Source organism: Cryptotermes secundus, unplaced genomic scaffold (genome assembly GCF_002891405.2).
Source record: "Cryptotermes secundus unplaced genomic scaffold, Csec_1.0 scaffold900, whole genome shotgun sequence".
Taxonomy (NCBI): Eukaryota; Metazoa; Arthropoda; class Insecta; order Blattodea; family Kalotermitidae; genus Cryptotermes; species Cryptotermes secundus.
The window spans coordinates 634,758-658,801 of record NW_019741305.1 but is presented as its reverse complement, the minus strand read 5'-3'; the positions used below and the strand labels follow the sequence as shown (position 1 = coordinate 658,801).

The following is a 24,044-nucleotide window of genomic DNA, read 5'->3' as shown; positions in this document are numbered from 1 at the left end:
CAAAGGCCAGCATACCCCTCGTTCACACAGGAGCAAATGCATATATTTTTGGCCAGTCCAGAAGAATGGCATGAATTATCTGTGGTGCGATTTCACTCTTGAAGATGACATTGCCTTTGGTTCTAAACATATGGAACATTCTGTACTTTCATAAAGTAGTTCTGACATTAAAAAAATGCCTGAATTTTTCATTGGATTCAAGAAATATCACAAGTTAGAAAGTGTAGAAGTGAACAGAGTAAATATTATAAGTAATGACTTTTCTGTCAACGTCATTAAATCTCAAGACAAGTTTCAGAGAAATCAAGGAGTCTCTAGGACTTAAGCAGTTCTAAGAAATACTGATCTACATCATGTCTCCAATCTTCCCCAAGTTTTGTTTGGATGAAAATACATAGCCTTAAAAACTTAACTTTTTATTTCTACACTTATTATGTTGGGTATATGATTAAAATATACTGTTAGGAATTCTATTTTCAGTGCATAAAGCAAATATTGTACAGTAAACTCCCATTATCCAGCATTTACTAGGAATGGGTTGTTCCATTTGTGTGAATCTGCTGGTTGTATGAGAAAAATTTGTAGAAAACCAATTTCACCATTTTTTTGTTCTTTTACATATGTCTGTTCCCTGCTTTAAAGTCAGCACAATGAATGTTCACTCTTGTTCTTGTGTGAGAATCCCCTTAGATAGCATGGTGGATTGATGAGTGAAAGATTTCGGATATACTCCTACAATGTGATCACAAATGCAGCTAGCTTGTGCTGTAATCACAGATCAGTAGGACTTTGATAGTATCTGCATAAAGGAGGTCAATGGTTAGTCCTGCTGGGAGCTGAGACAGCTACCATGCATATTGCATTTTTGTTTTTGAAGTAATTTAGAGAAAATCATAAATATTCTTCTAAAATTTTATCTATTGCATGAGAATTCCAGAAATTTCAATTTAAGGTAACTGTGAGCTTACTGTATTATGTTGAGATGTTTTTAGGTGTGTTCTTATTCTTGCAGTGTGCCTATTAAAATTCCTTATCTGTTTGCATGAAACAACATAAAAACTAATAAACCAATTTTAATTAAATTTAATCAAATTACAAAATATTGTCTAACTATTTAATTTTCATTGAAGTAAGGCAATAATTCAATCTTTTAAGAGATATGTAACAGATACTGATGTGTGTCATTCTGCCATCTAGACTTAAAAAGAACAGTGTACCTGCCCTAATTATCAAGCATGATAATCTGATATAAACGTTCTAATGAAGTAAAAATATAAACAAAGAGCAGTATAAAATCCGATTAGAATAAGACAAATATAAAATTGCCATCAAATATATATTGTTTATGGCAATTTTAGCTACCATAACATCAGCAATAATTTCTGACAAATCTAAATTCAGTACATAGATACCAAGTTGACTTTTGATAAAACTATAGTCTGTGTGGTAAGACATATGAAAAAGTAGAATTTATGAATGGCATCATCAATGGCATTTCTCAAATGAACCTAGTTTCCATGTCACAATTTGTGAAAGAAGCTGGTTATTTGGTTTTATACCCTCCTCCTTGATTTTCCCATTAGATTACACAGATATTTTCATTAAAATTATAGCATGGGGTATAAGTTTAAGTGTAGTGTGAAACTGGAGACAAAATATATTATAATGAACACTTTTTGTGTCCAATAAAATGTCTACTTGTCCATAAATTTATTAGGAAGGAGGGTTGACTCTTTTTAGTTTACTATATTTTGTCTGTTTGGAAAATAAATTGCTTGAAATAATTTGCTTACCTGATTAAAGTAAGATTAAAATAATNATATAATGATCCATGGATGAAATAAAATTGAATTGAACTGAATGCAATGTATGGGCACAGAGTAAACACATAATTTATTTGAATCAGTAGGGCTTAATTTCCAAACATTCATTAACAGAAAGGTCATTTGATTTTACTGGAGCTTTAAAAAATCATACTCTACTTCATAAGGTGGCATATGGGCACAGACCCATTTCTTGATATGCTTGTTTACTTGGAATCCATCTCAAGTGGTACACATGTTGGATATGCAATGCAGGGTTTCAATATCACTTTTTTCATGAACAACATTATTTTGATGTGATAAACTTCTGCTCTGGAATGAGGAAGACTGAAGGAAACTGGGTTATATAGAAACAGTTACTAAATTGTAAATAATGTAATTACATAAACTGTACAATGATCTGAAAAAAATGGCATGAACAGTAAACATCAGTACTTATAGTAAGTTGGCTATGTACAATACTTTGATCAACAAATGATCATACAAACAACGTTTCTAGTTTCATATTCTCTGTTAAGATGAGATTTGAGAAATCCTGAAACAACAGATGCCCCACCGTTAGACAATAAAAATATTTTTCGCCCAAGGAAGAACATGAGAAAGCAAGTTCAGGGATGATACCAGGAGTAAAGCAAACCTAAATATACATCAAGTAATATGGTGAGGTCATGATACCAACAATTTTCCAGTGCATAAATGAACTTGTACATATTCAACAAATTGATTTAGGACAGAATAGGTTTCTTGTGCATTATCTTCCCATTATTTAGATTCTACTGGAAGATTTATTTGCTTATTTAAAAATTAAATGTATTTTTATTTACAAGAATGAAACCAAACAATAAAAAATGGTAAAATGGTAAAGTTGCCTCTGTGCTTAATTAATTAAGTACTATGCCATGAAGAAATGTGGGACAGTTGAGGTAGAACTCCTCCATTCTTAATCTTTGCAGTAGATACAGGTGGTTGTTTAGCTTTGTGCTCTGGCCACTTTACTCCCAGGGAAAGAGCCTCTCCTGTAGGTCTTATTTAAGAAATTTAAAGTAAAACATTGAATCGTGTTGTCGGCATGCAGAGGATAAAAGGCTGTGTGGATGCTATATAGAAGAGACAAGTCTCTTACCCATGCCAGAAATTTAACTGAGATTTCTTGGTCATTCAGCGTGTAGCCTAGTCACTGTGCAACCAAACAGCAAGAAAAAATATTATTTTTCCACATTAAAGAAGCAAAGCAAAATTAAAAAGAGAATTATTAAGAAAATTCATGGGCTATTTATCCATTGCAAAATCATTCAGTAAGAAATCAAATTCCGGTTTGAAAGGGAAATGTGAAAAATTCTGATATATCTAACAAATAATAACAGTCACAATAAAAACAGAAGAGAAGAATGAGAAATACAAAACATTGAATATTTCCTTATTTATTATCTTTTGATGATCCTGATATATTATTTTTGAAGATCTGTTACATTATTTTTTCATTAGAGTTCAATTCTATCTTAAGGAGTGAGGTGTTTTTATAATCAGCCTACCTTAATAGAGAAATTTTATACCTATTTGATATTCTGTGGAAATTAAATGATTATCCTGCATTTTACCTTTTTGCATTTGTTTTCATTACCAGCCATTTCGTCTGTATATAGTGAGTCTGCTCTTATGTTCAAACATGATAAACTTCCATCAATATCATACGAGTATGTCTTATCTTATACTGACAGAATGCTGGTATCTTCAAAATAGGACACTAATACTTTGTAGCAAAGAGGATGTTTGAATTTTGTGTAGCTCTAGGCATTGCTTCTTTCCACAGTTAAACTTGCACCTTTGACCTAAACATGACAATTATGGCATTCACAAGTGTCTGGCAATTCTGTAGACTTCAATATGGGATGAATGAATTGAAAAAATTTGAGCTTCAGATATGCCATATCAGAAATAAAACATGACAGCCCATTCTGTCACTATATATTAACAGTGATCCCTGACTTTAGATTTAATGGGTTTGGTCATGTCATTGCTCGATGAAATGTAGAAGAGTTGTCATGAACTGGTAGCAAAGGAAAACTTGGCTCTTGTTTTATGAAGTGTCACACCACTTTATGCTTTCAGAACATTTCACCATATCACACGAAATGAACATGATGAGCATTTAGTACTCATAGACTAGGGATGTAGAAATATGCACATGTCTTAAATATATTTTGATATTCTCACTATGTAACAATAAGCATAAATATGTATGTAAAATATATACAGAAACCAAGACTGTGTTATAACATTAATCCCCATTTGTTCTGTTTTGAGGGCAGTCATTGTTTCTGTAACTGTTTGTAAACATTATTCCCAGCTTCAGTTGTGTACTTTATAAGCTGTTTCCACATACATTTCATTAAAAATAATATACAATTAAGATAAAAATTAATTTGGTATTTAATGAGTTAAGAACATATTTTTTAGTGAGTGGGAGATAAAACACAAGAACCCTAGTCCTTTGTTGACATTGAGATTCTTACAGCAGTGATTGCGAAGTGTTTTGTCTTGTGGAAAGTAACACTGCATAATCCAGTGAATGTCAACTGACGATGTTTCAGAGGAACATACTGCTTCCATCTTCAGGCATGCTTGTTTCATTCTGGTTGCTTGCTTGGCTTACTCTTTGACCCTGAAGGTGGAGGTGATATGTTCTTTCAAAATGCTGACTGCCTCTCACCAGACTGTACTGTGTTCTACTCTGGAAGAGGGACACTCTTGGACCCTATGCCTGTCCTCTCAGTCTGCCTTGTCTAGTAATCTAAAGAGTTCTATATTAATAAAATATATGGGCTAAGCAGCCCCAGCAATTGCTGTCATAAGATGCACTGTTTGGCTGAAGACCTGAATTTTGGACTTTGGCTTCAATTTGTAAAATTTCACCCATAGTTACGAGGCATAGTATTATCACTAATTCACTTGATGCATGCAGTCTTTGTGTGTTCCACAGTAATGTAGCTTGAACAGCTGCCATGCACGGGGTAACACAGAGAATCTTCAATATAAAATTCACTACAAAAGTTGATATGTAATTTCTCACGTCTGAGCAATGTTCTGTGACGTTACTTCTTTCCTCCAATAAAGAGAAGGCAATGAAAATTGTGCGTAGAAGTGGATGATGTTGACCATACTACTGCTCATTTAGTGACATGAGATTCAGTATAACAACAGTAAAAGCAAAAGCATTCCAAAAATCATTCCAATATTTTCAGCTTGCAAAGTACACACTGAGTGGTCCTTTATTGCTGTCTCACCTTCTCGTCATTGGAGGACAAAAGTTTCTTGTTAATTATTTCTGGGTTACAGTTTCATGCAGTCTTGAAAGAGAAAGACAGAAAGTTCTTACAAAATATCTCACATTCCTTCCAAAGCACTGCATTGCTGCAAACCAAAGATCTCAGACCTCAGTATTGTTGTTCTCATGATAAAGTTATAGATCATCTGCATAGTCTGATTATAATGAATACTGGCCTTAACATTATGTTCCATGCCATGGTTCACAGGATGTGTATCTACAAACTGGCAAATCATCTTAATGAAGAACAACTATCACTGTTTGGGCCAACCCATCACCTGTAATTCATCTGAAGCATGTGTTCGATTTGTCAAGCATTATTTAAAATGTTTTCAATTTTTGGTGAGTTACATTCTCTCAAATGTAATATGTTTCATAAATACATAATATATTTTGATACAGCTAAGATTCATTACATTGTTTGTTGATCTGTGGTCTGTATTATCTATTTATAACTTCTGGAACAATTATGCTGTCTTCATTATGAGATGACAATTCCATGTTTCTGAGAATACATTTTGAACATGTTCAGGTTCAGGCAGCTCCATGTCAGCATGAGCTCTACACTACAAAGAGTTCATATCAACTGCATGGCATACTTGTGCACTAAATTCAATGGTTCCTTAGTGAACCATTGAAACTGAATTGTCACTGGGGGCAGAGGGCCATCATTCAGTCCTCAAAACTCTTTTTAATATGGCAAGAACTTGATCTGAGCTTGTGCCTTCATATGTCATCCATGGGGACCCTCTATACTTACTCTTCCTGTTAATATCTCTGTGGAATTCTCTAATTTCAACTTGGTGTAGCTACAGAACTGATAACCTGACATGTGCTGGTTCCACCAGCTCTCACAACCTTGGCCTGTGCCACAAGTCCAGAATAATCTCATGAAAAAACTAAACTTTCAGTACAAAACTGTCCATCACTACACTTCAGTAATCAATCCATTGATATCAGTCTGGGCAAGAGTCTGCAATGGTAGTCAGATATCAGGTAGACATAACATCAGTTTGTTCGTCCAAAGTGACTTCCATTCCAATACTTGTACACAATTTTAAGATAGTTGTGGAGATATTTCTCTCAATTAAAGCATATTTATGCTACTCTGGAAGGCAAACTATTTCTGAAGACATATCCACAATGCTGGAGTTCACGTTTGTTGCAGAAATATTCCAGAGCCATCTGAATGTTCCTCAATTACGAAAAAAATTCCTGCTGAGGAAGTCAGACAAGTTTTCAGACTTACATTTCTATCAAATCACACAATGGCCTCTTTGAGTTGGGAGAAGTTAATGAGATCATCTAGTTGGGGGGGTGTTTCCACTTTGTCACAGCTGTAATTGTCAATGCCTTCTTCTGACACCGGGATAGTTATGCTGGATAACCTACTAGAATCATCTGCCAGATCGTCCATCTCTGTGCTGTTCAGACTGTCCTCGGGGGAGTCCTCATGCACTGCTGGTGTTAGTAGTGAGCTGTAGAATGCCTCCACTTCCTTTGTTCTGTCTGAGGCAGGCCATTTGCCTCTGCACTTCTTGTTCTTTAGATGAATTTGCTTTAATTCTTTAGGATTCCCATGGCTGAAGTCCATGTTGGCAGACTTCTTCTGCAGATCCAAGTTGAGCAGCAGGATTCGGGACATACTCCCCAGAAGAAACATGGCACCAGTACAGAATAGCATGTACATCAACACCTTCTCAACCATTGGCAACACATTCAAATACAGGATGAACCGGTTGTTGAGATCTTCTGGCAGACTGGACATCCGCTGCAAACAAACAAGTTGATTCGTTCATGTTGCATCAAGTGGACACTTACATCTTGAAACAGGAAACTGCATGCATGACAGGCAACAGGCATACCAAATAAAGTCAATACATGTGGCACAGGAGGACCTATATTTACTTCATTATGCAACACTGTAAATATGAAAACACCAGTTGCAGTAGCATGGAAGACACAGCAGTTCCTTCGAATTTCAACACAGCTCATGATGGCCAAGTAGGCCGAAATATGTAGTGCGGTGTGAGAGAGAGAGAGATATTGAATTTTAGACCTTGAATTATTAATTGGGGGACAGTAGACAACTGAATATAAATTCTAATACTGAATAGATATTTGTAGACAGCCAACAAGATGGTGAACATTCAGGAAATGATATAGACTGAGTGTGCTTGAGAACAGGGTGCTGATGAGAATATTCAGACCTAAGAGGGAGGAAGTAACAGGAGGCTGGAGGAACTGCTTAAGGAGGATCTTCATAATTTATTTTCCTCTCAAAAACTGTTTGAATGATTTAGTCAATGGAGAAGTAGGGCATATAGTGTGCCTGGGTGCAAAAAAAAAAAATGAATACTGAGTTTCGATGGGAATGCCCGAAGAAAGAAGATGCTTGGAAGACACTGACTATATGAAAGGATAATATTAAAGCAAATTTTAAAGAAACAGAGTGGGAGAGAGAACTTCATTCATTTGCTCCAGGATTGGAACTAGTAGCAAGCCCTTGTGAATATGGCACTAACCTTCAGGGTCCATAAAATCACTATGATTTCTTCGCTGGGTAAATATCAACTTGCCAAGAGTGATTCTACTGTATAGAGTTAGACAGTTGTGTGTTTTCACCTTGTTAGCCACTTGGTGTTATTATGGTGTTGGTGTACTATAGGATACAAAATGGAGGACATCCCCTAGCTTAGCCCTGTATGGTGCACATAATCCTCTCACAGAGAGAGCTCTGACAAACAAATTATGGCAGTATAACCCTTACATATTGTGTGAAGTTTATGCCACTACCAACTTACAGTTGGCCAACTTATGGCAGTATGACCGTTTTGTCTAGTATTGAAGAAATTTCAGTGCCTGATTTCATTAAGTCCATTTCATTGTACTACAGTCATTACATCTGGTATTGAAGAAGTGTCAGTGTCATGTTTTTGGTAAGTTTAGTACTTCTAATTTTGTTAAATTTGTGGGGCCAATCATGTATAAGCATTTTTCATTTTTTTAAGACTAAATAAGTTTAATTGAATTTATTACTACCACTGTCATTGGTCTGAGTATCAGACAATATATCACACTGGCACAAAACTGTCCCTGAATGGGACTTTTCATCTTATGTTATAATACGCAGTTATTCAACTGAAAGATTATGACTGATTGTGTTCTGGTTATGTTTCTTGCTTTCATTGCCCAAGATTCACTTACATGTAGTAATGTTGGTAAAGCTGCAGTTTTATAAAATGTCTGCCTCTGATATGGTGTAAACCAAAAAGACATTGATATGTGAGGTGTGAAGAGGTTTGACTGCTTATACTGTACCACGAAGTGAAGAAGAAAAACAGGAAGATTTATGACTATCATAAAAGTTCCATCTCATATTATACCACATGTTTCCAATTTCTGTGCTCACACTGGGGCTTGCAGTAGTGTAGTTGGTTGATGCACTATGCTACAAGCTGGAAAGTCGTGGGTTCGATTCCCAATGAGGATTGGATTTTTCAATTGAACTAATCCTTCCATTTGCACTATGGCCCTGGGATCAGCTCAACCTCTGATGGATATAAGTACCAGGGATCTTCCTGGAGGTAAAGGTTGGACAGCAGGTAAGGCTGATAACATCAATGCCTTCTGTGAGCTAACTGTCTAGAAAATGTAGGAGTCTCAACGTCTCACAACCATATGGGCTTTAATTTTTTTTCTCTCTCTTTTTACCCTTTTGATTTCAGATAACTGAGCTATTATGCATTGAGTATGAGTTACATGTTTTCTTGTACAATAAATTTTGTCATCAGACATTTACTTGAAACATGAAATATGAAGCACTTATCTTAATGTACTGTGGGTAACAGTTTATTAAATTATTTTTCTCAGTATTAAAAACATAAATATTATGCACCAGAATTTAATTCACTGCAAGTTCTGTTTGTAGGCAACAGCACGGACATTCATTCAGAACAGAAATCCGTCAATAGCAGACTGTCCTGATTAGTATAAGGAATAGCTGTCATAATATTAAGCATCAGTTTTGCTTTCAGATGCAGTATTACATATTATCTGTGCAATTGAACAGCCATTCTGAAACAAATGAATAACCGTTATAACTACAGATATCAAGAAATATGCTTTACTGATTCATGTACATGTCTGGTGATGGTATCTATCACCTGCTGAGACAAGTAACCCAGGGTTCATATTTATAACTTGTTTTACAGAACTGAACACAGACTGTATTAATACTGAAGTCTCAATATGCTGTGGAAACATGCACTAGACACTACATCAGTCTCAACAGACCACTGCCATTAAGAAGCATGTGTGAAACACTACTGTTGATCCAGTTGAAAAAATTGTGTATATACAATGCTGTTCAGAAGAACAGCAGAGTCAATGTCCAGCAGGTATTCAGTTCTTAAATCCTCTCTGTCTTAATGTGAATGTCATCTTCGTGTTGTGTGATGTGGTGTGTTTTCATCGACAAGACTCAGTTACCATGGCAGTATATGTATGTGGCAGAAATGACAACCACAATTTTGTATATTTGTAAGGGCATTCTGAAATGTGCTTTTGATTTCACTGTTTGATAAACTGTCAACCAAATAAAATACTAGTAGTCAAGTCATGTATGTGACAATCTGTCGAGAAGGACATGAACAGAGAATATCTGTTGGTAGTTAATGCTTGCTGCAGTCATTTCCAGGTGGATGACAAAGATGTTGAGTATAACTGCATATGTGCTCAGGAAAGTTTAATGAATAAAGGCAAAATGCCAGGATAATGTTCTGTAACATGCAGTTTCTATGCAGTATGGAATTGTAGGCCCATAACTTAAGATACTCCATCTTCTAGACTGCTTATTCAATAAATGCACAGGCACAGCTACATCTTAAGGCCATTTTCTCCATCCACAACTTGAGGCTGTGCCTTATTGTATGGTGTCAGGAGAGATATTTACAGTGTTTTGTAGCAGTTGGGGCTGCTCTGCTTTTGACGGGTGGGGGTCATAGCACACTGAGGTAAATACAGAATGTATTTGAAAATAACAAGCTGTGTTATCTAGTGCTTGGTGTGATGATACAGAGCTTTATTCTTAGTGGCTTTGTTATGTCTGCCTCCCACCCCTGGGTGACAAGAGATGTCAACAGTCTGAGATTAGTGAATGCTCAGCAGAAATATTTAAGGAAGTGTTAATGTAACAGGAGTCTGATTCCTGTATAAGTTATTAAGGTTAATGGGTCTGAGGTTTTCAAAGTGCTGAAGTTCTCTCTGAAGCCCATTGTTCTGGGATGCGACACAGAGAACTCTGGTAGAAGCTCACTGATATTTTGGAGTAGCATATTGCTTCCATTCTCATTTATAATCCAACTGAGAACAAAACAAGAACAAGTGGAGTGAGACACTACTTTGGCATTCACGTTCCCAAAGATACAATATGCAATGTAACATTGTGCTGTGTGTGATCAGGAGTGTAAATGGGAAGCCACTAGTTCTGCCCTGGAGGAAATTTGGAGTTAGATATCACAGTGTGTTTTAATATTCATAATTATAGTTTGTATTACGGGTTACCCTATATGAGCTGATAGCCCTATAGAATGTGTGGGTCGAGTGCTGTACAAATATGAACGTCAGCAGCAATGTGCAGCAATGTGATATTGACTAAGGAGTGAGTTCTGTTTGTTAGACCGGCAAAACCGCATATTGGGGATGTTCCCAGAAATGCAAGAAAGTCTCATGTGGCATGAATATCAAATGAAACAGAATTTAATTTCATACTGACACAGCCTATCCCAAAAGAAGATTTCTTTGCTTTCATTCACTATAAAAGCTTCAACACGTACATAAAAAAACTATGCTTTAGCAGGCCGTGCAGGCCCATAGGGTTGTAAGATGTCCAAGCTCCCACATTTTCTAGACAGTCAGCCTCACATACTGGCTGCACTTTACCCCCTGGAAGTTTCCTGGTATTCATTTCTGTTAGAGGCTGAGTCGACCCCAGGGCCATAATGCAGTTGGAAGTATTAGGTTAATTGAAAAATCCACTGGCCTTATCAGGATTGAATCCAGAGCCTTGCGGTATGTAGCACAGTGCATCAACCCCCTACACTACCATGTGCCCCCTCACTTCATACATAGCTCTGTATAATTTTAGCTGTAAATTGGTGATTATCTCCAAGAATCAGTTACACTGTCAGCAAATGACCTAAACTTTGATCAAGGAATGGTATACAAGGCTGTGTACATATACTTACAAATTCGGTCCACAACATTGGCAATATCATGTTGCTGAACTTAGCAGCTCTGGGAATGCCTCTGAGGTCCCCAAGTGCCATGTTGATCTGGAAGCGCACCATTACATCCAAGGGAATGCCTGATCTCTGCAAGATAGAAACCACAGCTGTAGGTCCTTGAACTTTCAAGAGTTGTTCAGGGAGCATGCAGTCTGAAGATTCTGACTATTCAGCCTGAAAGCACTGAGCATTCACCATAAATCCTTATGAAATCAGGAACTTCATTATGTCCTACCAGACATTATTTCTCAGTACACACTTTTTTCACACCGTGACAGTGTCACAGAAATGTGAACACTGTTGGTAAATATGTATTAGAATTCCATATACACAAGGGGGTCCAAATAAATGCACTCACTCTTTGATAGTCAATATCGTTGGAACAAAATGACATGTAGTTACAATTCTTGCGCGGCAGTGTAGAGCAATGTTTTCTCAACAGATGGCGAAGGTCATATGAGTCACATGAGTGTCGTGCTGCGTGCGCGCTGCGAGCAGAAGACAGCAGCAACAATGGATGAAGGGTTGTTCTTTGAGCAACGCAATGCTGTATGGAAGTGGTACTGGAAGTACGAAAACATTAAAGAGGTATAATGACAATGGCAGAATGACATTGGAACTCAGTCACCAACATGTCGAACAATTGCCCATATTCGGGATAAATTTGAAGCCGACGGCACTCTTCATGACGTGCATAAGCAAAGAACTGGGTGACCACGGATAGTAACAAGTAACCGTAACTGGTAGGGGTGTATCTCGATATGCTTCAGACAACGATTTTCCCTGCCATTCGAGAGCTGAGAGATTTTACCAACAACAAGATGCTGCTCCACCTCACTACCATCGAGATGTTAGAGAGTTCTTGGATGACACTCTACCTGGACGATGGATAGGTCGAAAAGGTGCTACTGAGTACCCACCACGGTCTCCAGACCTAACACCTCTTGAAGGAAGCAGTCTTCTGGGATTTGGCACCGTGTATATGTGGTGTTAACCGATGTTTCGGAGGAACGTATCGCCTCCATCTTCAGGGTAGAAGGAAAAGTATAAGAAATCTGCAAGCGAAGAGACCGTGAGAACCGGTAATAGCAGACACCTCTTGACTTCTACCTCTGGGGAATCTTGAAGGATGAAGTTTATTGACAAAAGCCAGCTAATCTGAACGCACTATGAGAGACTATCGAAGCGCCATGTGCCGCCATCACACCGGACACACCGACAGCCGTAGTTCGCTCAGCAGTTCGGCGGCATTGACGCTGTTTAGCCGCTGATGGTGGTCACTTCGAACACAAATAATGACTCTCTCTCTCTCTCTCTCTCTCTCTCTCTCTCTCTCTCTCTCTCCATGCAAGAATTGTAACTACATGTCACTTTGTTCCAAAGATATTGACTGTCAAAGAGTGAGTACATTTTTTTTGGATAATATAATAATATATATTGCTTAATTACTTGCTTTGTTAACTCAGCAAAAACAATTTCTGTAGAAGGGCATTCCTGATTTACAGACAAATTTTCAGCGTTAATAGATACATGCTTTTGTACATCAAGCATCAGAAGTATAAAGCTTCTGGCCACCATTGTCCTTAAGGCTTATGTAACCTTATGTAACCTTTAACATACATATTTGACAAGATCCTACAAATAGGTATATTTCCTGATAGATTAAAATATTCAGAAGTCAACCCTTTTTATAAGAAAGGAAATAGAGCCATACTTCATAACTACAGGCCTATTTCGCTTCTCCCTACATTTTCCAAAATTATTGAAAAATATCATTTACAGAAGGTTGTATTCTCGTTTAAATAATAATATATCGGTAATGGAACAGTTTGGTTTCCGAGAAAAATCATCTACCGAAATGGCAACACAAAATATTTTCATCCTTAGATAATAAAAATTATGTAGGAGGATTATTGTGTGATTTACAAAAGGACTTTGGTTATGTCAGTCATAACATACTCCTGGCTAAGATGGAATTTTATGGAATCTCAGGAATAGAAATTAAACTAATGAAGTCATACTTGGAAAATAGATATCAGAGGGTATCAATGAAAGATATTAATCATAATAAAATATCCTCCAAGTGGGAGTTTGTCAAACATGGAGTACTGCAGGTCTCTATTTTAGGCCCTTTGTTGTTCCTCATTTACATAAATGATTTTCCATTATCTGTAAATAAAATAGCTAACCCTATATTATTTGCAGATGATACAAGTATTATTATATCTAACACCAATCCTGATGAATTCAAAAGTAACATTAGTTTAGTCCTAAATGAAATAACTACTTGGTTGAAAAATAATTTTTTAACACTAAATCGTGAAAAATCACATCTTTTACAATTCTTCTTAAAAAAATAAAGAAATGGATATGCAAATAATATCTACTAACTCAGTAATTACTAGTATAAATTGTACTAAATTTTGGAGAGTAAACATTGACAGTGCTTTGTCATGGAGGGACCATATCACTAAATTATCGTTAAGATAAAATAAGGCCTGTAATGCAATAATGGTTATAAAGCTGTTGATGTCATTGGACTCAATGAAGATGATCTATCACTCCTATGTACCCTCTATTTTGTCTTATGGTATANGAGCGTTGCAGAAATGCGTGATAATGTGGGATGTTCCCACAGTATTATTTTTTGGGGTAATTCTCATCTCAATGAGACCACCTTCAAAATTCAAGGAAGAATTATAAGAGTCATTACCAGTTCAGGTAGATATGATTCGTACCGGGAATTCTTCAAAACACTGCAAATATTGTCACTTCAGTCTCAGTATACCTGTATTTTCTCACTTCTTGTTTTTGTCATTAAGAATAAAAGTTACTTTATATCTAATTGTGATATTCATGATATTAATACATGTTACAACTATAGTTTACATTTGCCATCCACAAATTTAACATTCGTACAGAAGGGAATACTTTTTCCTGGAAGTAAGATTTATAACCACTTACCATTATATATTATGTTTATGGATGTTTATGGAAAGTGGAGGATATGTATGTATGTATATGACGAGTCCTGTATCAATGTATTTTGATTTATGGGAAAATTGTATTAATTTTAAGTTTTTATAGTAATGCACTTTTTAAATTATGTTTAGTTACAATTGTAATAAGCTCTTGTTTTGTTTTTTATATTACCTATGTTAGTTAACTGGTGTGTGTTATTTTAATTGTGTGACTTATGTAATCTATTACATGTATACATCTATAATCAAATGGACTATTTCCACATCCTAGGATTTTTGCCTGTATGGATATATGGAAAATAAAGGAAATGAATGAATTAAAATGCACTCTAAAGACATTAAGCATTTCAAATCCTTATTAAGAACTTATCTTACAGAACCTGCATTCTATAGTAGTGATGAATATTATCAAACAACTTCTCAATGAAATACTCTGAATAATCTGACTGACTGTGAGAGGACTTTTATTGTACGAGTATATGCTAGTAAACTTGTATTAGTGTTACATTTATTGTTTTGTAAGGACACCTGTGCATCTATATTTAAGAATTGTTGTGCTGTTTTGTTTTTTATTTGGGGATCTATTATGAGTGTATGACATTATTGCTTTTATCTTATTTTACTAAGACAGGTTCTGTATCCAACAGGTTACGAGTTGACCTTGTATATATTAACAGAATGCTAATAAATATGATATGATATGAAGTATTTTATCAACTTGTTAAATCTGAATTTTAACACTGCACAAGATTCTTGTTCATGTGACATACTTTATTCCTTTCTTTATTGAAATGCAGGATGTCCCAGGAGAAAAGGTCAATATTCTGGGAGGTCATAGTGTCGGTCATTCTAAACAAAAAGTGTATATGTACACATGTCCTATTCCTAACGGTTTCCAAGATAGAGCTATTCATGTTATCACCTGTATAAAGGAACATCAAGATGCACTCAGACGAGCAAAATGTCATGTCCTCGCACAAGCTGCAAAGTGCACTGATGTTGACAGTGTAATTTTCAAAAATGTATTACAATAGATAAACTCTACCAGATTTGTCACTTGAAAAATAAATACCAGTATTAGAAACAGTTCATAATATATTTTACTTATCAAAACTTTTGGAACTGTACAGTGAAATAGCTCTATCTTGGAAACCTTTTGGAATAAGGTACATGTACATGCAAAATTTTTGCTTAGAATGACTGATAATATGACCTCCCAGAATATTCACCTTTCCTCCTGGGACACTGTATATACGGTTCTTTCGCTGTGCGTATTTATATAATGAAGTCCAATCACAAGAACTGCATACTACCTTAATATTATAATAATACAGTAAAGTCAAGAAAACAATGTCGACATGCATAATCTCTTGGAATTATATTTTGTGCAAAAGGAAGAATTTTAAACCTACAGAACTTACAGGTTCAATATAGAAGTGTGACTCATGTTTCTTCTTGTCAGGATATGAGCCTTCCACAGCCTCCACCAGTGCTGGGTCACCCTGGTAGAAATGAGGATATGATACTCCGATGGGAAAACCTGGAAGCATGGGGCCCTGATTAGTGTCATTTCTTATTGTAGGACCCAGTAGAAAAACTTTCTCCATCTAAGGTTACAAACGTGTATGGACCCACTGTATGAGAGATTGCTGTGCTGAATAGTAGTATCAGTATTTCTCAGACTTCCCTGATCTGAGGGTCCCTTGATGTTAGTAGAAATCACTGAGGCCCTCCACCATATAAAAATTACTTATAATGTGATTCTGCAATTTAAAAATAGAATTACCATTAACTTGTTTCATGAAGATGAGTTCTTCAGATTCTGCCAGTTGTGCAGCTACTGAAGAATTTTCTAACGTTTTATGAAACCTGAAGGTTCATTACCATGTTCACAAGAGCCCTCCACTGGTCCCTATCCTGAGCCAGATCAAACGATGCCATTCCACTCCATCCTATTTCTCTAAAATCCATTTTAATATTGCCCACCCACCTACATCTTGGTCTTCCTTCTGGCTTGCCCACCACCTCATCCTCCTAGACTTAACCACTCTAATTAAGCTTGGTGAAGAGTACAAGTTATGAAGCTCCTCATTATGCAGTTTTCTTCAACTTTCCATCTTTTCATCTCTCTTCGGTCCAAGTATTCCCCTCAGCACCGTGTTCACAAACATTAGTCTTCCTTCCTTCCTTAATGTCAGAGACCATGTTTCACACCCATACAGAACCACAAGCAAAATTATAGTTCTGCATATTCACATTCTTACCTTTTCAGGCAGCAAATGAGAAGACAAAACGTTCTGGACTGAATGGCATCAAGCATTTCCTTAATTCAATATATTTTTCTCAGCTTAGGTGGTTTATCCAAAGAAGACATCTAAGTCCATTACACCTTAGTATATGTGTGAACTACTTTTTCTCTTGTATTGCATATCCATAATTTTGTGTGGCCTTCTGTTATAAATTTATGTGTGTGGTAGTTATTCTACTGGCATTAGCCATGGAAAGAAATTTTAATGGCAAGCTTCCACTTTGGAAATGCTGATTTGCAGTAGTGGCATGTTCAAACTGTTAATTTAATTGCCTTACTTTTCTTCATCTAGAAATGCAATCCTGCTCTCATTAAGGAAACTGGCAGTTGGCTGGAAGCATTCTTGACACGATATGCCTTCTATTATTTATATAATGTTTACAGCACCATGAATTGGTCATGAATTAGAGTGAGAGGATGGAATTTCAATAGAAAAGCAACTGGATTGAACTGAATGTCCATTTAGGGTCAACATATCTCCTGATTTACATAATAATATTTTCACGTGTATGGACTGAATATAGACAGGGTTTGGATTGGTAACTGCATTTATTGAACACTTACAGATTGTAACTACAAGTAACTATAGTGCCATTGCTAATTCAGGCACTCTGCAGTTCACTACAGCACGTACTAAGTCCTCTCGGTCTGCTGTGTCTTCACTGATCGTCTAGCAGCGGCTTCTAGCACCATAGATCCCTCAGTTTCTGTGTTCACGTCTTTATGTTCTCACTGGCTTCGCCTATCTCACTATTACCTCCTACTCTTCTAACTGCTGCCTCAAGACTCTTCTCTACTGGGACTCAGAGTCAGAGTCAGAGTCAGCGTTACTTTATGACTGGCGGTTTACCGCCCATCAGTTTGTCTTAACGACAAGCCCCTTGAGACCCATCACCAGAGATTTTTCTTTTGCAACTAAACCCTTGCAGTCATAGTCCTCATGTAATATCTTCACTGACGAGAGAATGGGTTGGCAGCTGGCACTCGTTATATAGCCTCGGCACGGACCACACACAGAAGACCGCTTCCAACAATTCTAATGTTGCGTGCATGTTAGTTACGACAATTACCTAGCAATGGCCGTCGGTTACGAAGCCATTACTTAGCAACGGTTGCTATATAACTGCTTATTTCACAGTTGTTGCCCATTGACGGGTCTACATGAGACAATATACTTCTTACATAGTTCGAGGATGTTAGAGAACAGGGTGTTGAGGAGAATGTTTAGGCATAAGAGGGTGAAAGTAACAGAGGTGTAGAGAAAACTGCTTAATGAGGAGCTTCTTAACTTAAACTCTTCACCAGATATTATTAGGATGAAGGAGCATGAGATGAGCTACCCTCATAGAACGCACTGGAAGTTTATAAAATTTTCGTGAGAAGATCTGAACGAAAGACTACTTGGAAGACCTAAATGAAACCAAAATATTAAAACATATATTCAACTGAAATTTTTGAGCTCGGCTTGACGAACGTTTCATGCAGGTTACATTTCACAGATGCCACGATCTGGTGCTTTAGGCTTGTGAAATATATCAGCAACGTCATGTAACGTGATTCGTTGTCACTCACCATAGTAGCAGTCATGAACGTCGATAAGACCGGCTGGCAGGCATTTCCCATTGCGACAAAAGCACTTGTTCTCCGGGATGACCTCCCCGTTGTCCAGGGAATTGTCGAGGAAGGTGAAGCGATAGGCTTTTAGCCCTTGAATTGTCTTCATTTCGCCGGTGAACCTCTGAAACGGACAGCTACAATGGGTTCCTGCTTTCTTCGCAATACTTCTCACAACCCACAATTTTTAAAACTATTTTACCTCGCTTGTATTTTCGACTAAAAGTTCAATTTCACGTGTAACTAGAAATGCCCACCTAAATCCGCGTATCTATGGCCACCAACCGGATGATTATGGCGTCGGCATAATGCGATATGCACTTGAGAACCCTGCGACGCTACTGATCCCTGACAGAAGCGCGCATGCAGATGGATTGAGCGGCTATCGAAGGGAATTTCTCATGTAGCCTTTCACCTCTACGTTCAGAAATTCAATCCTGTTATCGTGTCTCCAGCCCTGTGAGGTAAGGCAGGTATGATGACGTCACACAAGTGTGACATGGGAAGATATAATTATGTTCAAAAAAGTTGATAGTGCTACTCATTCCAACAAAGTTGCCTACCTCATTCCACTACCCTGATTAAAGTGGCCGTTTCAGTTGCAACGATTTTTTTTTCCTTGTCACTACAGCCCCAGTGGGCCTAGGCCTACCTCCATGAACTCCGTTCACTTCGGTTTTTCTAGATCTTACACATTCAGTAGGACTCCTTGGGCGGGTGATCAGCTCGTCGTAAGGCCTCTACCTGTACACAAACACAGAAAAACGCACACACACAAACTAAACATCCATGCCCTGAGTGGGACTCGAACCCACGATCCCGGTTTTCAAGCCTTAGACCGCTCGGCTACCGTGACCGGCTGTAACGACTTAGTGTCGGTAAATATATCAGTACAGACATAACCTGAATAAGTTGGACTTGTACTAGGGAGATGTTCTGTTGGATTCTCGGCCGGGACGTTGACTGTTCTGAGCGAGATATTTTTGTCGCTTTCTTCAGTCCCTCCGGGAATATGTTAGGATAGTACTTCGATTAGGGCACGACCGCTCCCTTCCGAATCATTTCCAATTCACCAGTCATCACGTCATCCGACTGAATTAGTTAAATAACCTACCAAATAGTATAGGAAAGAATATATGTGAAATGGCTTTCCTAAGCGACATGAGGCAAAGGTTTTCGGAATGAATAAAGCAGTGCCATAGCTCAGGCAGTGCATGAAGTGTCTCTACGGATACTGCGGTGTCAATTCTGATTCCACGAACCACACCACATTCACTCATCCTCCTGTCCTATCATGGCCGTTGTATAATCCCGATACTGACACTTCCACTTCAGAACCGTATCCTAGTCGTCCTTCCTGCGACCAATACTGGGAGGGAGCTACCGGACACTACGTTAGGAGCGTCTATCAGTCAAACATCTGCTGTATTCAAGTGTCTTGAGGCTACCGGACAATACGTGAGGAGCGTCCATCAGGCCAACATCTGCTGTATTGAAGCGTCTTGCTGCGCTACACAATGTTACGTTCGCCCGTCTGTCCGTGTATGACTCCGCACTTGTTGGCACATGTTCTGGGCAGCATGTGTCCCTGTGCTGGTGCACTGAACTTGTCATGTTAACATTTTTCAGTCCACATTATGGGTTAAAACGACTTTAAAATAAAAATTATTATAATTAAATTTGTGCCCACTTTAGCTCCTTCGTGTTGTGGTAATTTTGTAGCCCTTCGTTGCCCCCCTTGTTGGTCAGCATTTTTGGTTTTGTGTTGCTTCTGAACTGCACTATCTGACGTAATGTGACACTGGTCTATACCGGACTGGAACGCGAAGTTCTCATGGAGGTGACTATGGAGGAATGTGACTCCGTATAGTTTGGTAGCTATCTGCTGACCATCATATCCGAGGATACAATCGTTTTCATATGTCCCTTGTTTACCATATGAACCAGGGTTCATTGGTTCTCGGCTATGGGTTGGACAAGCGGGGTTCGATTCCCAGTAACAGGAGGAATTTTTCTCTCTATTGTCCAGACCCACATTGGGGTCCACCCAAGCCACGAATCTTCGTGTATCCCATACTTCAGTAAACATAGCAGCATTTCCGAGAATCACCTTCAATTTTTGTGACCCATTTATCTCGCAAACGCGCATGTTCTCGTAACAAACTGTACCTATTTTCCTAAGTAGACTGATGTTAGTGATCGAAATGCTATGTTTTCTCGGAACTGGAGTTAGGATTGCTAGATGAGTTTCACTAAGAATAGCTGGCCCAAATCAGGGTTCTCATATAGTAGTGAGCACAAGTTTATGATTATGATGTTGGTAATTATAATGTTTATGATAATAATAGTAATAATAATAATAATAATAATAATAATAATAATAATAATAATAATGTTGCAGTTTTTAAGGCGTTAACTAGTAATAATAAAACGGTAATGCGAAGTAGTAAACGGAGAAGTTCATGGAGGTAGGTCTAGGCCCACTGGGGCTGTAGTGCCAAGGAAAAAAATGCGAAGTAACTTAGTGATGTAGTTACTAGCCTATGGGCCGTGCCATAGCTCAAGGGGTTAGTCGCTGGCTTCCCACCGCGGCGGCCAGGGTTCGATCCCAGGTCTGGTCAAGTGGGATTTGTGGTGAACAAAATGGCTCAGGGGCAGGTTTTCTCCAAGTACTTCGGTTTCCCCTGCCAATCTTCATTCCACCAATTGCTCCACAATCACCCTTACCTATCATCTGGGGCTGGTACAATAGGCCAGAAGTGGCCGCAGTACAAGGGACTTAGTCCCACCCCACTAGCAATAAAAAAATACTAGCCTATGAGCAGGACAATCTAAGAATTGGAGTTCGATTTCCAGGCAGGGTAAGAGGTTTGTTTCTTCTTCATAGTACCCAGACTGGCTCTGGGGCCCAACCAGCCTCCTATCCAATGGGTACCGTGGGATCTTTCCTCATGGTAAGGAGACCGGAGACTGAAGCTGACCACTAACCTTCATCTAGAGCTGAGAATGCATGGAGCCATATCTTCATTCTCCCTACGTCTCCATAGCCTTGTGCAGGTTTGAAGAAACTGTCAAGTTTTTTTAAGAACAGACAAGTGACTCATCTGCCTTCCTAAATGCCATGTGTCTTTTAAAGTATGTACTCAGCTGTGAGCAGCGTTTTTCGTTTTTCATATTTCGATCAAATTTACTGTAACCGTATAAGCGAGCGTTTAATGCAACAACAATAATAATAATGACAATAATTTAATAAAAAATGGTAAAGGCAAAATTGTCCCTGTGGTTATCTAATTAAGCACTACGCCATGAAGGCGTATAGGGGAGTGGATGTGTAGATCCATATTTTCTTGACCTCGGCACTAGCTGGATGTGAGTGGTCAGCTTCACGCCCAGGCTGATTTTACCCCCGATACCCATTGGATAGGAGTTTCGGTGAACCCCAGAGCCAGTCAGGACGACGTGGAGAAGAGAAAATATTTGACCTTACCGGGACTCGAACTCTGATCCGTCGGTCGTCCAGCCCATGTCCAGTCGCTATAACAACTACGCTATCCCGGTTACAATAATAATAGTAATAATAATACCGTTGGCATTGCCCGGCAAACGGACTTCCGGTAGAAGTAGATGGTGTCGTTGGGCTGGATGAGTGACGGAAACTTTGTGGCGTCGCTGGCCTCCCTGACGCGGCTGCAGTGCCCACCGTGCCAGTGAGGCAGTCTGGGCAGTCTTCTGTACGTGTCGATGAGGCCAGCCTTCCGCACGTCCTTCTCGCCGGTGTACACCGTCGCGACGTCGCCGTCGAAGTCATACATCTGCACAACAAAGCTTTCAGTTCACATATGGGACGCTGGCCCCGAGGCAGGAGCTCAAAATACAGAAACTACTCGAAACATCACAACAGACACAAGTCTCCTCGCGACATTACTGAAACCTCAGAGCAAGGGTCTCCAAACTACGGCCCGCGAAAGAATTGTGCAGAAATGAGCCAATTCAACTAATTTTCCAGTGAGTACTGGTGAAAAAAAAATACTTGTTCATAGATTTCAAATTCATTAATTAAGATTGTGTTTAAAATATATTGATATTCCATATTATGTTAATATTAATATTATTCACAATTTTACTAATTCTGGACTGTGTACTGCGCGGTATTTCTTCGTACTTGTTCGGCCTCGATCGGCAGTGTCACTTCGTGGCAATGTAGGTAGCGGGAGCAGTTCGTTACTACGCACAAGACTTCTTGCAGTGGTGCAGTGTAATTGTAACAGATCATCATCACCTCAATTTAATCAGATTTTAAGAATGCAAAAAGAGATCCATCATTCACATTAATTGTTTTATTATAATTTGTCATGAAAATATGAGCATTTTCTGCTACTGTCTGTTGTCATTAATATACGATAATTTATTCTCACATACTTTGTATTTAGTTTATGAAATCCTGTGCATTCAATAAAAGTCATATACCTAGAGTTATTAATTTCTCATTTTATCCGGCCCGTTGAAAGTGCTGAATTACCTAATGTGGCCCGCGTTTCGAAAAGTTTGGAGACCCCTGCCTTAGAGCATAAGGGTTTGTTATGCTGGTCTGCACTGCAGCAGGTATAATTGCTGCTGTCTGCCACTGGCCGCACTGATGGCAGCTTCGCTCATTTGAACACAATTTACGTGACGTCCAACCTCCACAGAGTGATGTGAAGTCGACGCCGGCTCATTGTGAGTAATGACTGGGCATAAGGCAGTCTTGCCGAAAGGCGCCCCCGTGTCAGCATGGAATAACTGGCCGTCCAGACATCTACATTGGTAACTAATGTTTCTTCATCGTGTTTTATTCAACGATACTTTCAGTATGGACACTATATGGCAATTGATGGTAGGATGAAAAGGTAAAGCTATCCCTGTAACAGGCAGCGAAGGCACATAGAGTTGTGACACGTCGAGGCTTCCACATTGTCTAGACGATCGGCTCACAGATAGCGGTTAGGTTGTCAGCCTTACGCGCCGTGGTCGCCCTTTACCCCAGGGAGATTACTGGTACTCATTTCTGTTAGAGGCTGAGTCGACATCAGGGCCACAATGCGGCTGGAAAGATTAGGCCAATTGAAAAACAAAAACAATGACCTCATCAGAAATCGAAACCGCGACCTTCCGGCTTGTAGCATAGAGCCTGAACCAACTACGTTACCCCCACCCCCTGATGGTAGGATGGTAACAGGAAAATAATTTCGGAAGGATTTGGAATGAAGAGGTCGTAGGGTGAGACGTTACCCGGGAATTTTCCTGGGAGGGGCTGAAAAAAAGTCACTAAAAATCTCAGGAAAAGTATTTGGTGTGTCGGGCGAGATTCTGACCGAACACCTCCCGAATACAAATCTACGCCGCTCCCTCTAGGTTAATATCTTGCTAATTTTTTTTAGTATTTTTGTGGTGTTGTGAAACTGAGTCCACTTTGTGTGTCGGCCACAAATTGACCTACTGTACCAGCCCCGGATGAAAGATGATGATAAGTGTGAAGTAGTCGGTGGAATGAGAACTGACAGGGGAAAGTGACGTACTCGGAGAAAGCCTGTCCCAATGCCACTTTATCCACCCCAAGTCCCACATGTACTGATCTGGACTCGAACCCGGTCCGCCGCTGTGGAAAGCCTGCGACTAGCCGCCATCCATTTGCTAAGGGTCACCTGTTAACAGCATCGTGACAAATGC

At 38.7% G+C, this 24,044-nt stretch overlaps 1 protein-coding gene across 2 annotated transcripts in view; it reads right to left on the bottom strand.

Moving 5' to 3' along the window:
* Positions 1-2,183: 2,183 nt before the first annotated feature.
* LOC111872717 (scavenger receptor class B member 1) overlaps positions 2,184-24,044 on the bottom strand; it is a 340,109-nt gene continuing 318,248 nt past the window's right edge. For both annotated transcript variants that reach the window (XM_023866868.2, XM_023866867.2), the window contains exons 6-10: positions 21,923-22,150; positions 18,297-18,462; positions 15,838-15,956; positions 11,397-11,522; positions 2,184-6,919 (exon numbers count right to left, since the gene is read on the bottom strand). In XM_023866868.2, coding sequence (XP_023722636.1) covers positions 6,410-6,919; positions 11,397-11,522; positions 15,838-15,956; positions 18,297-18,462; positions 21,923-22,150 — 1,149 coding nt within the window. In that variant the 3' untranslated portion in view covers positions 2,184-6,409. The remainder of the gene's footprint in view (positions 6,920-11,396; positions 11,523-15,837; positions 15,957-18,296; positions 18,463-21,922; positions 22,151-24,044) is intronic.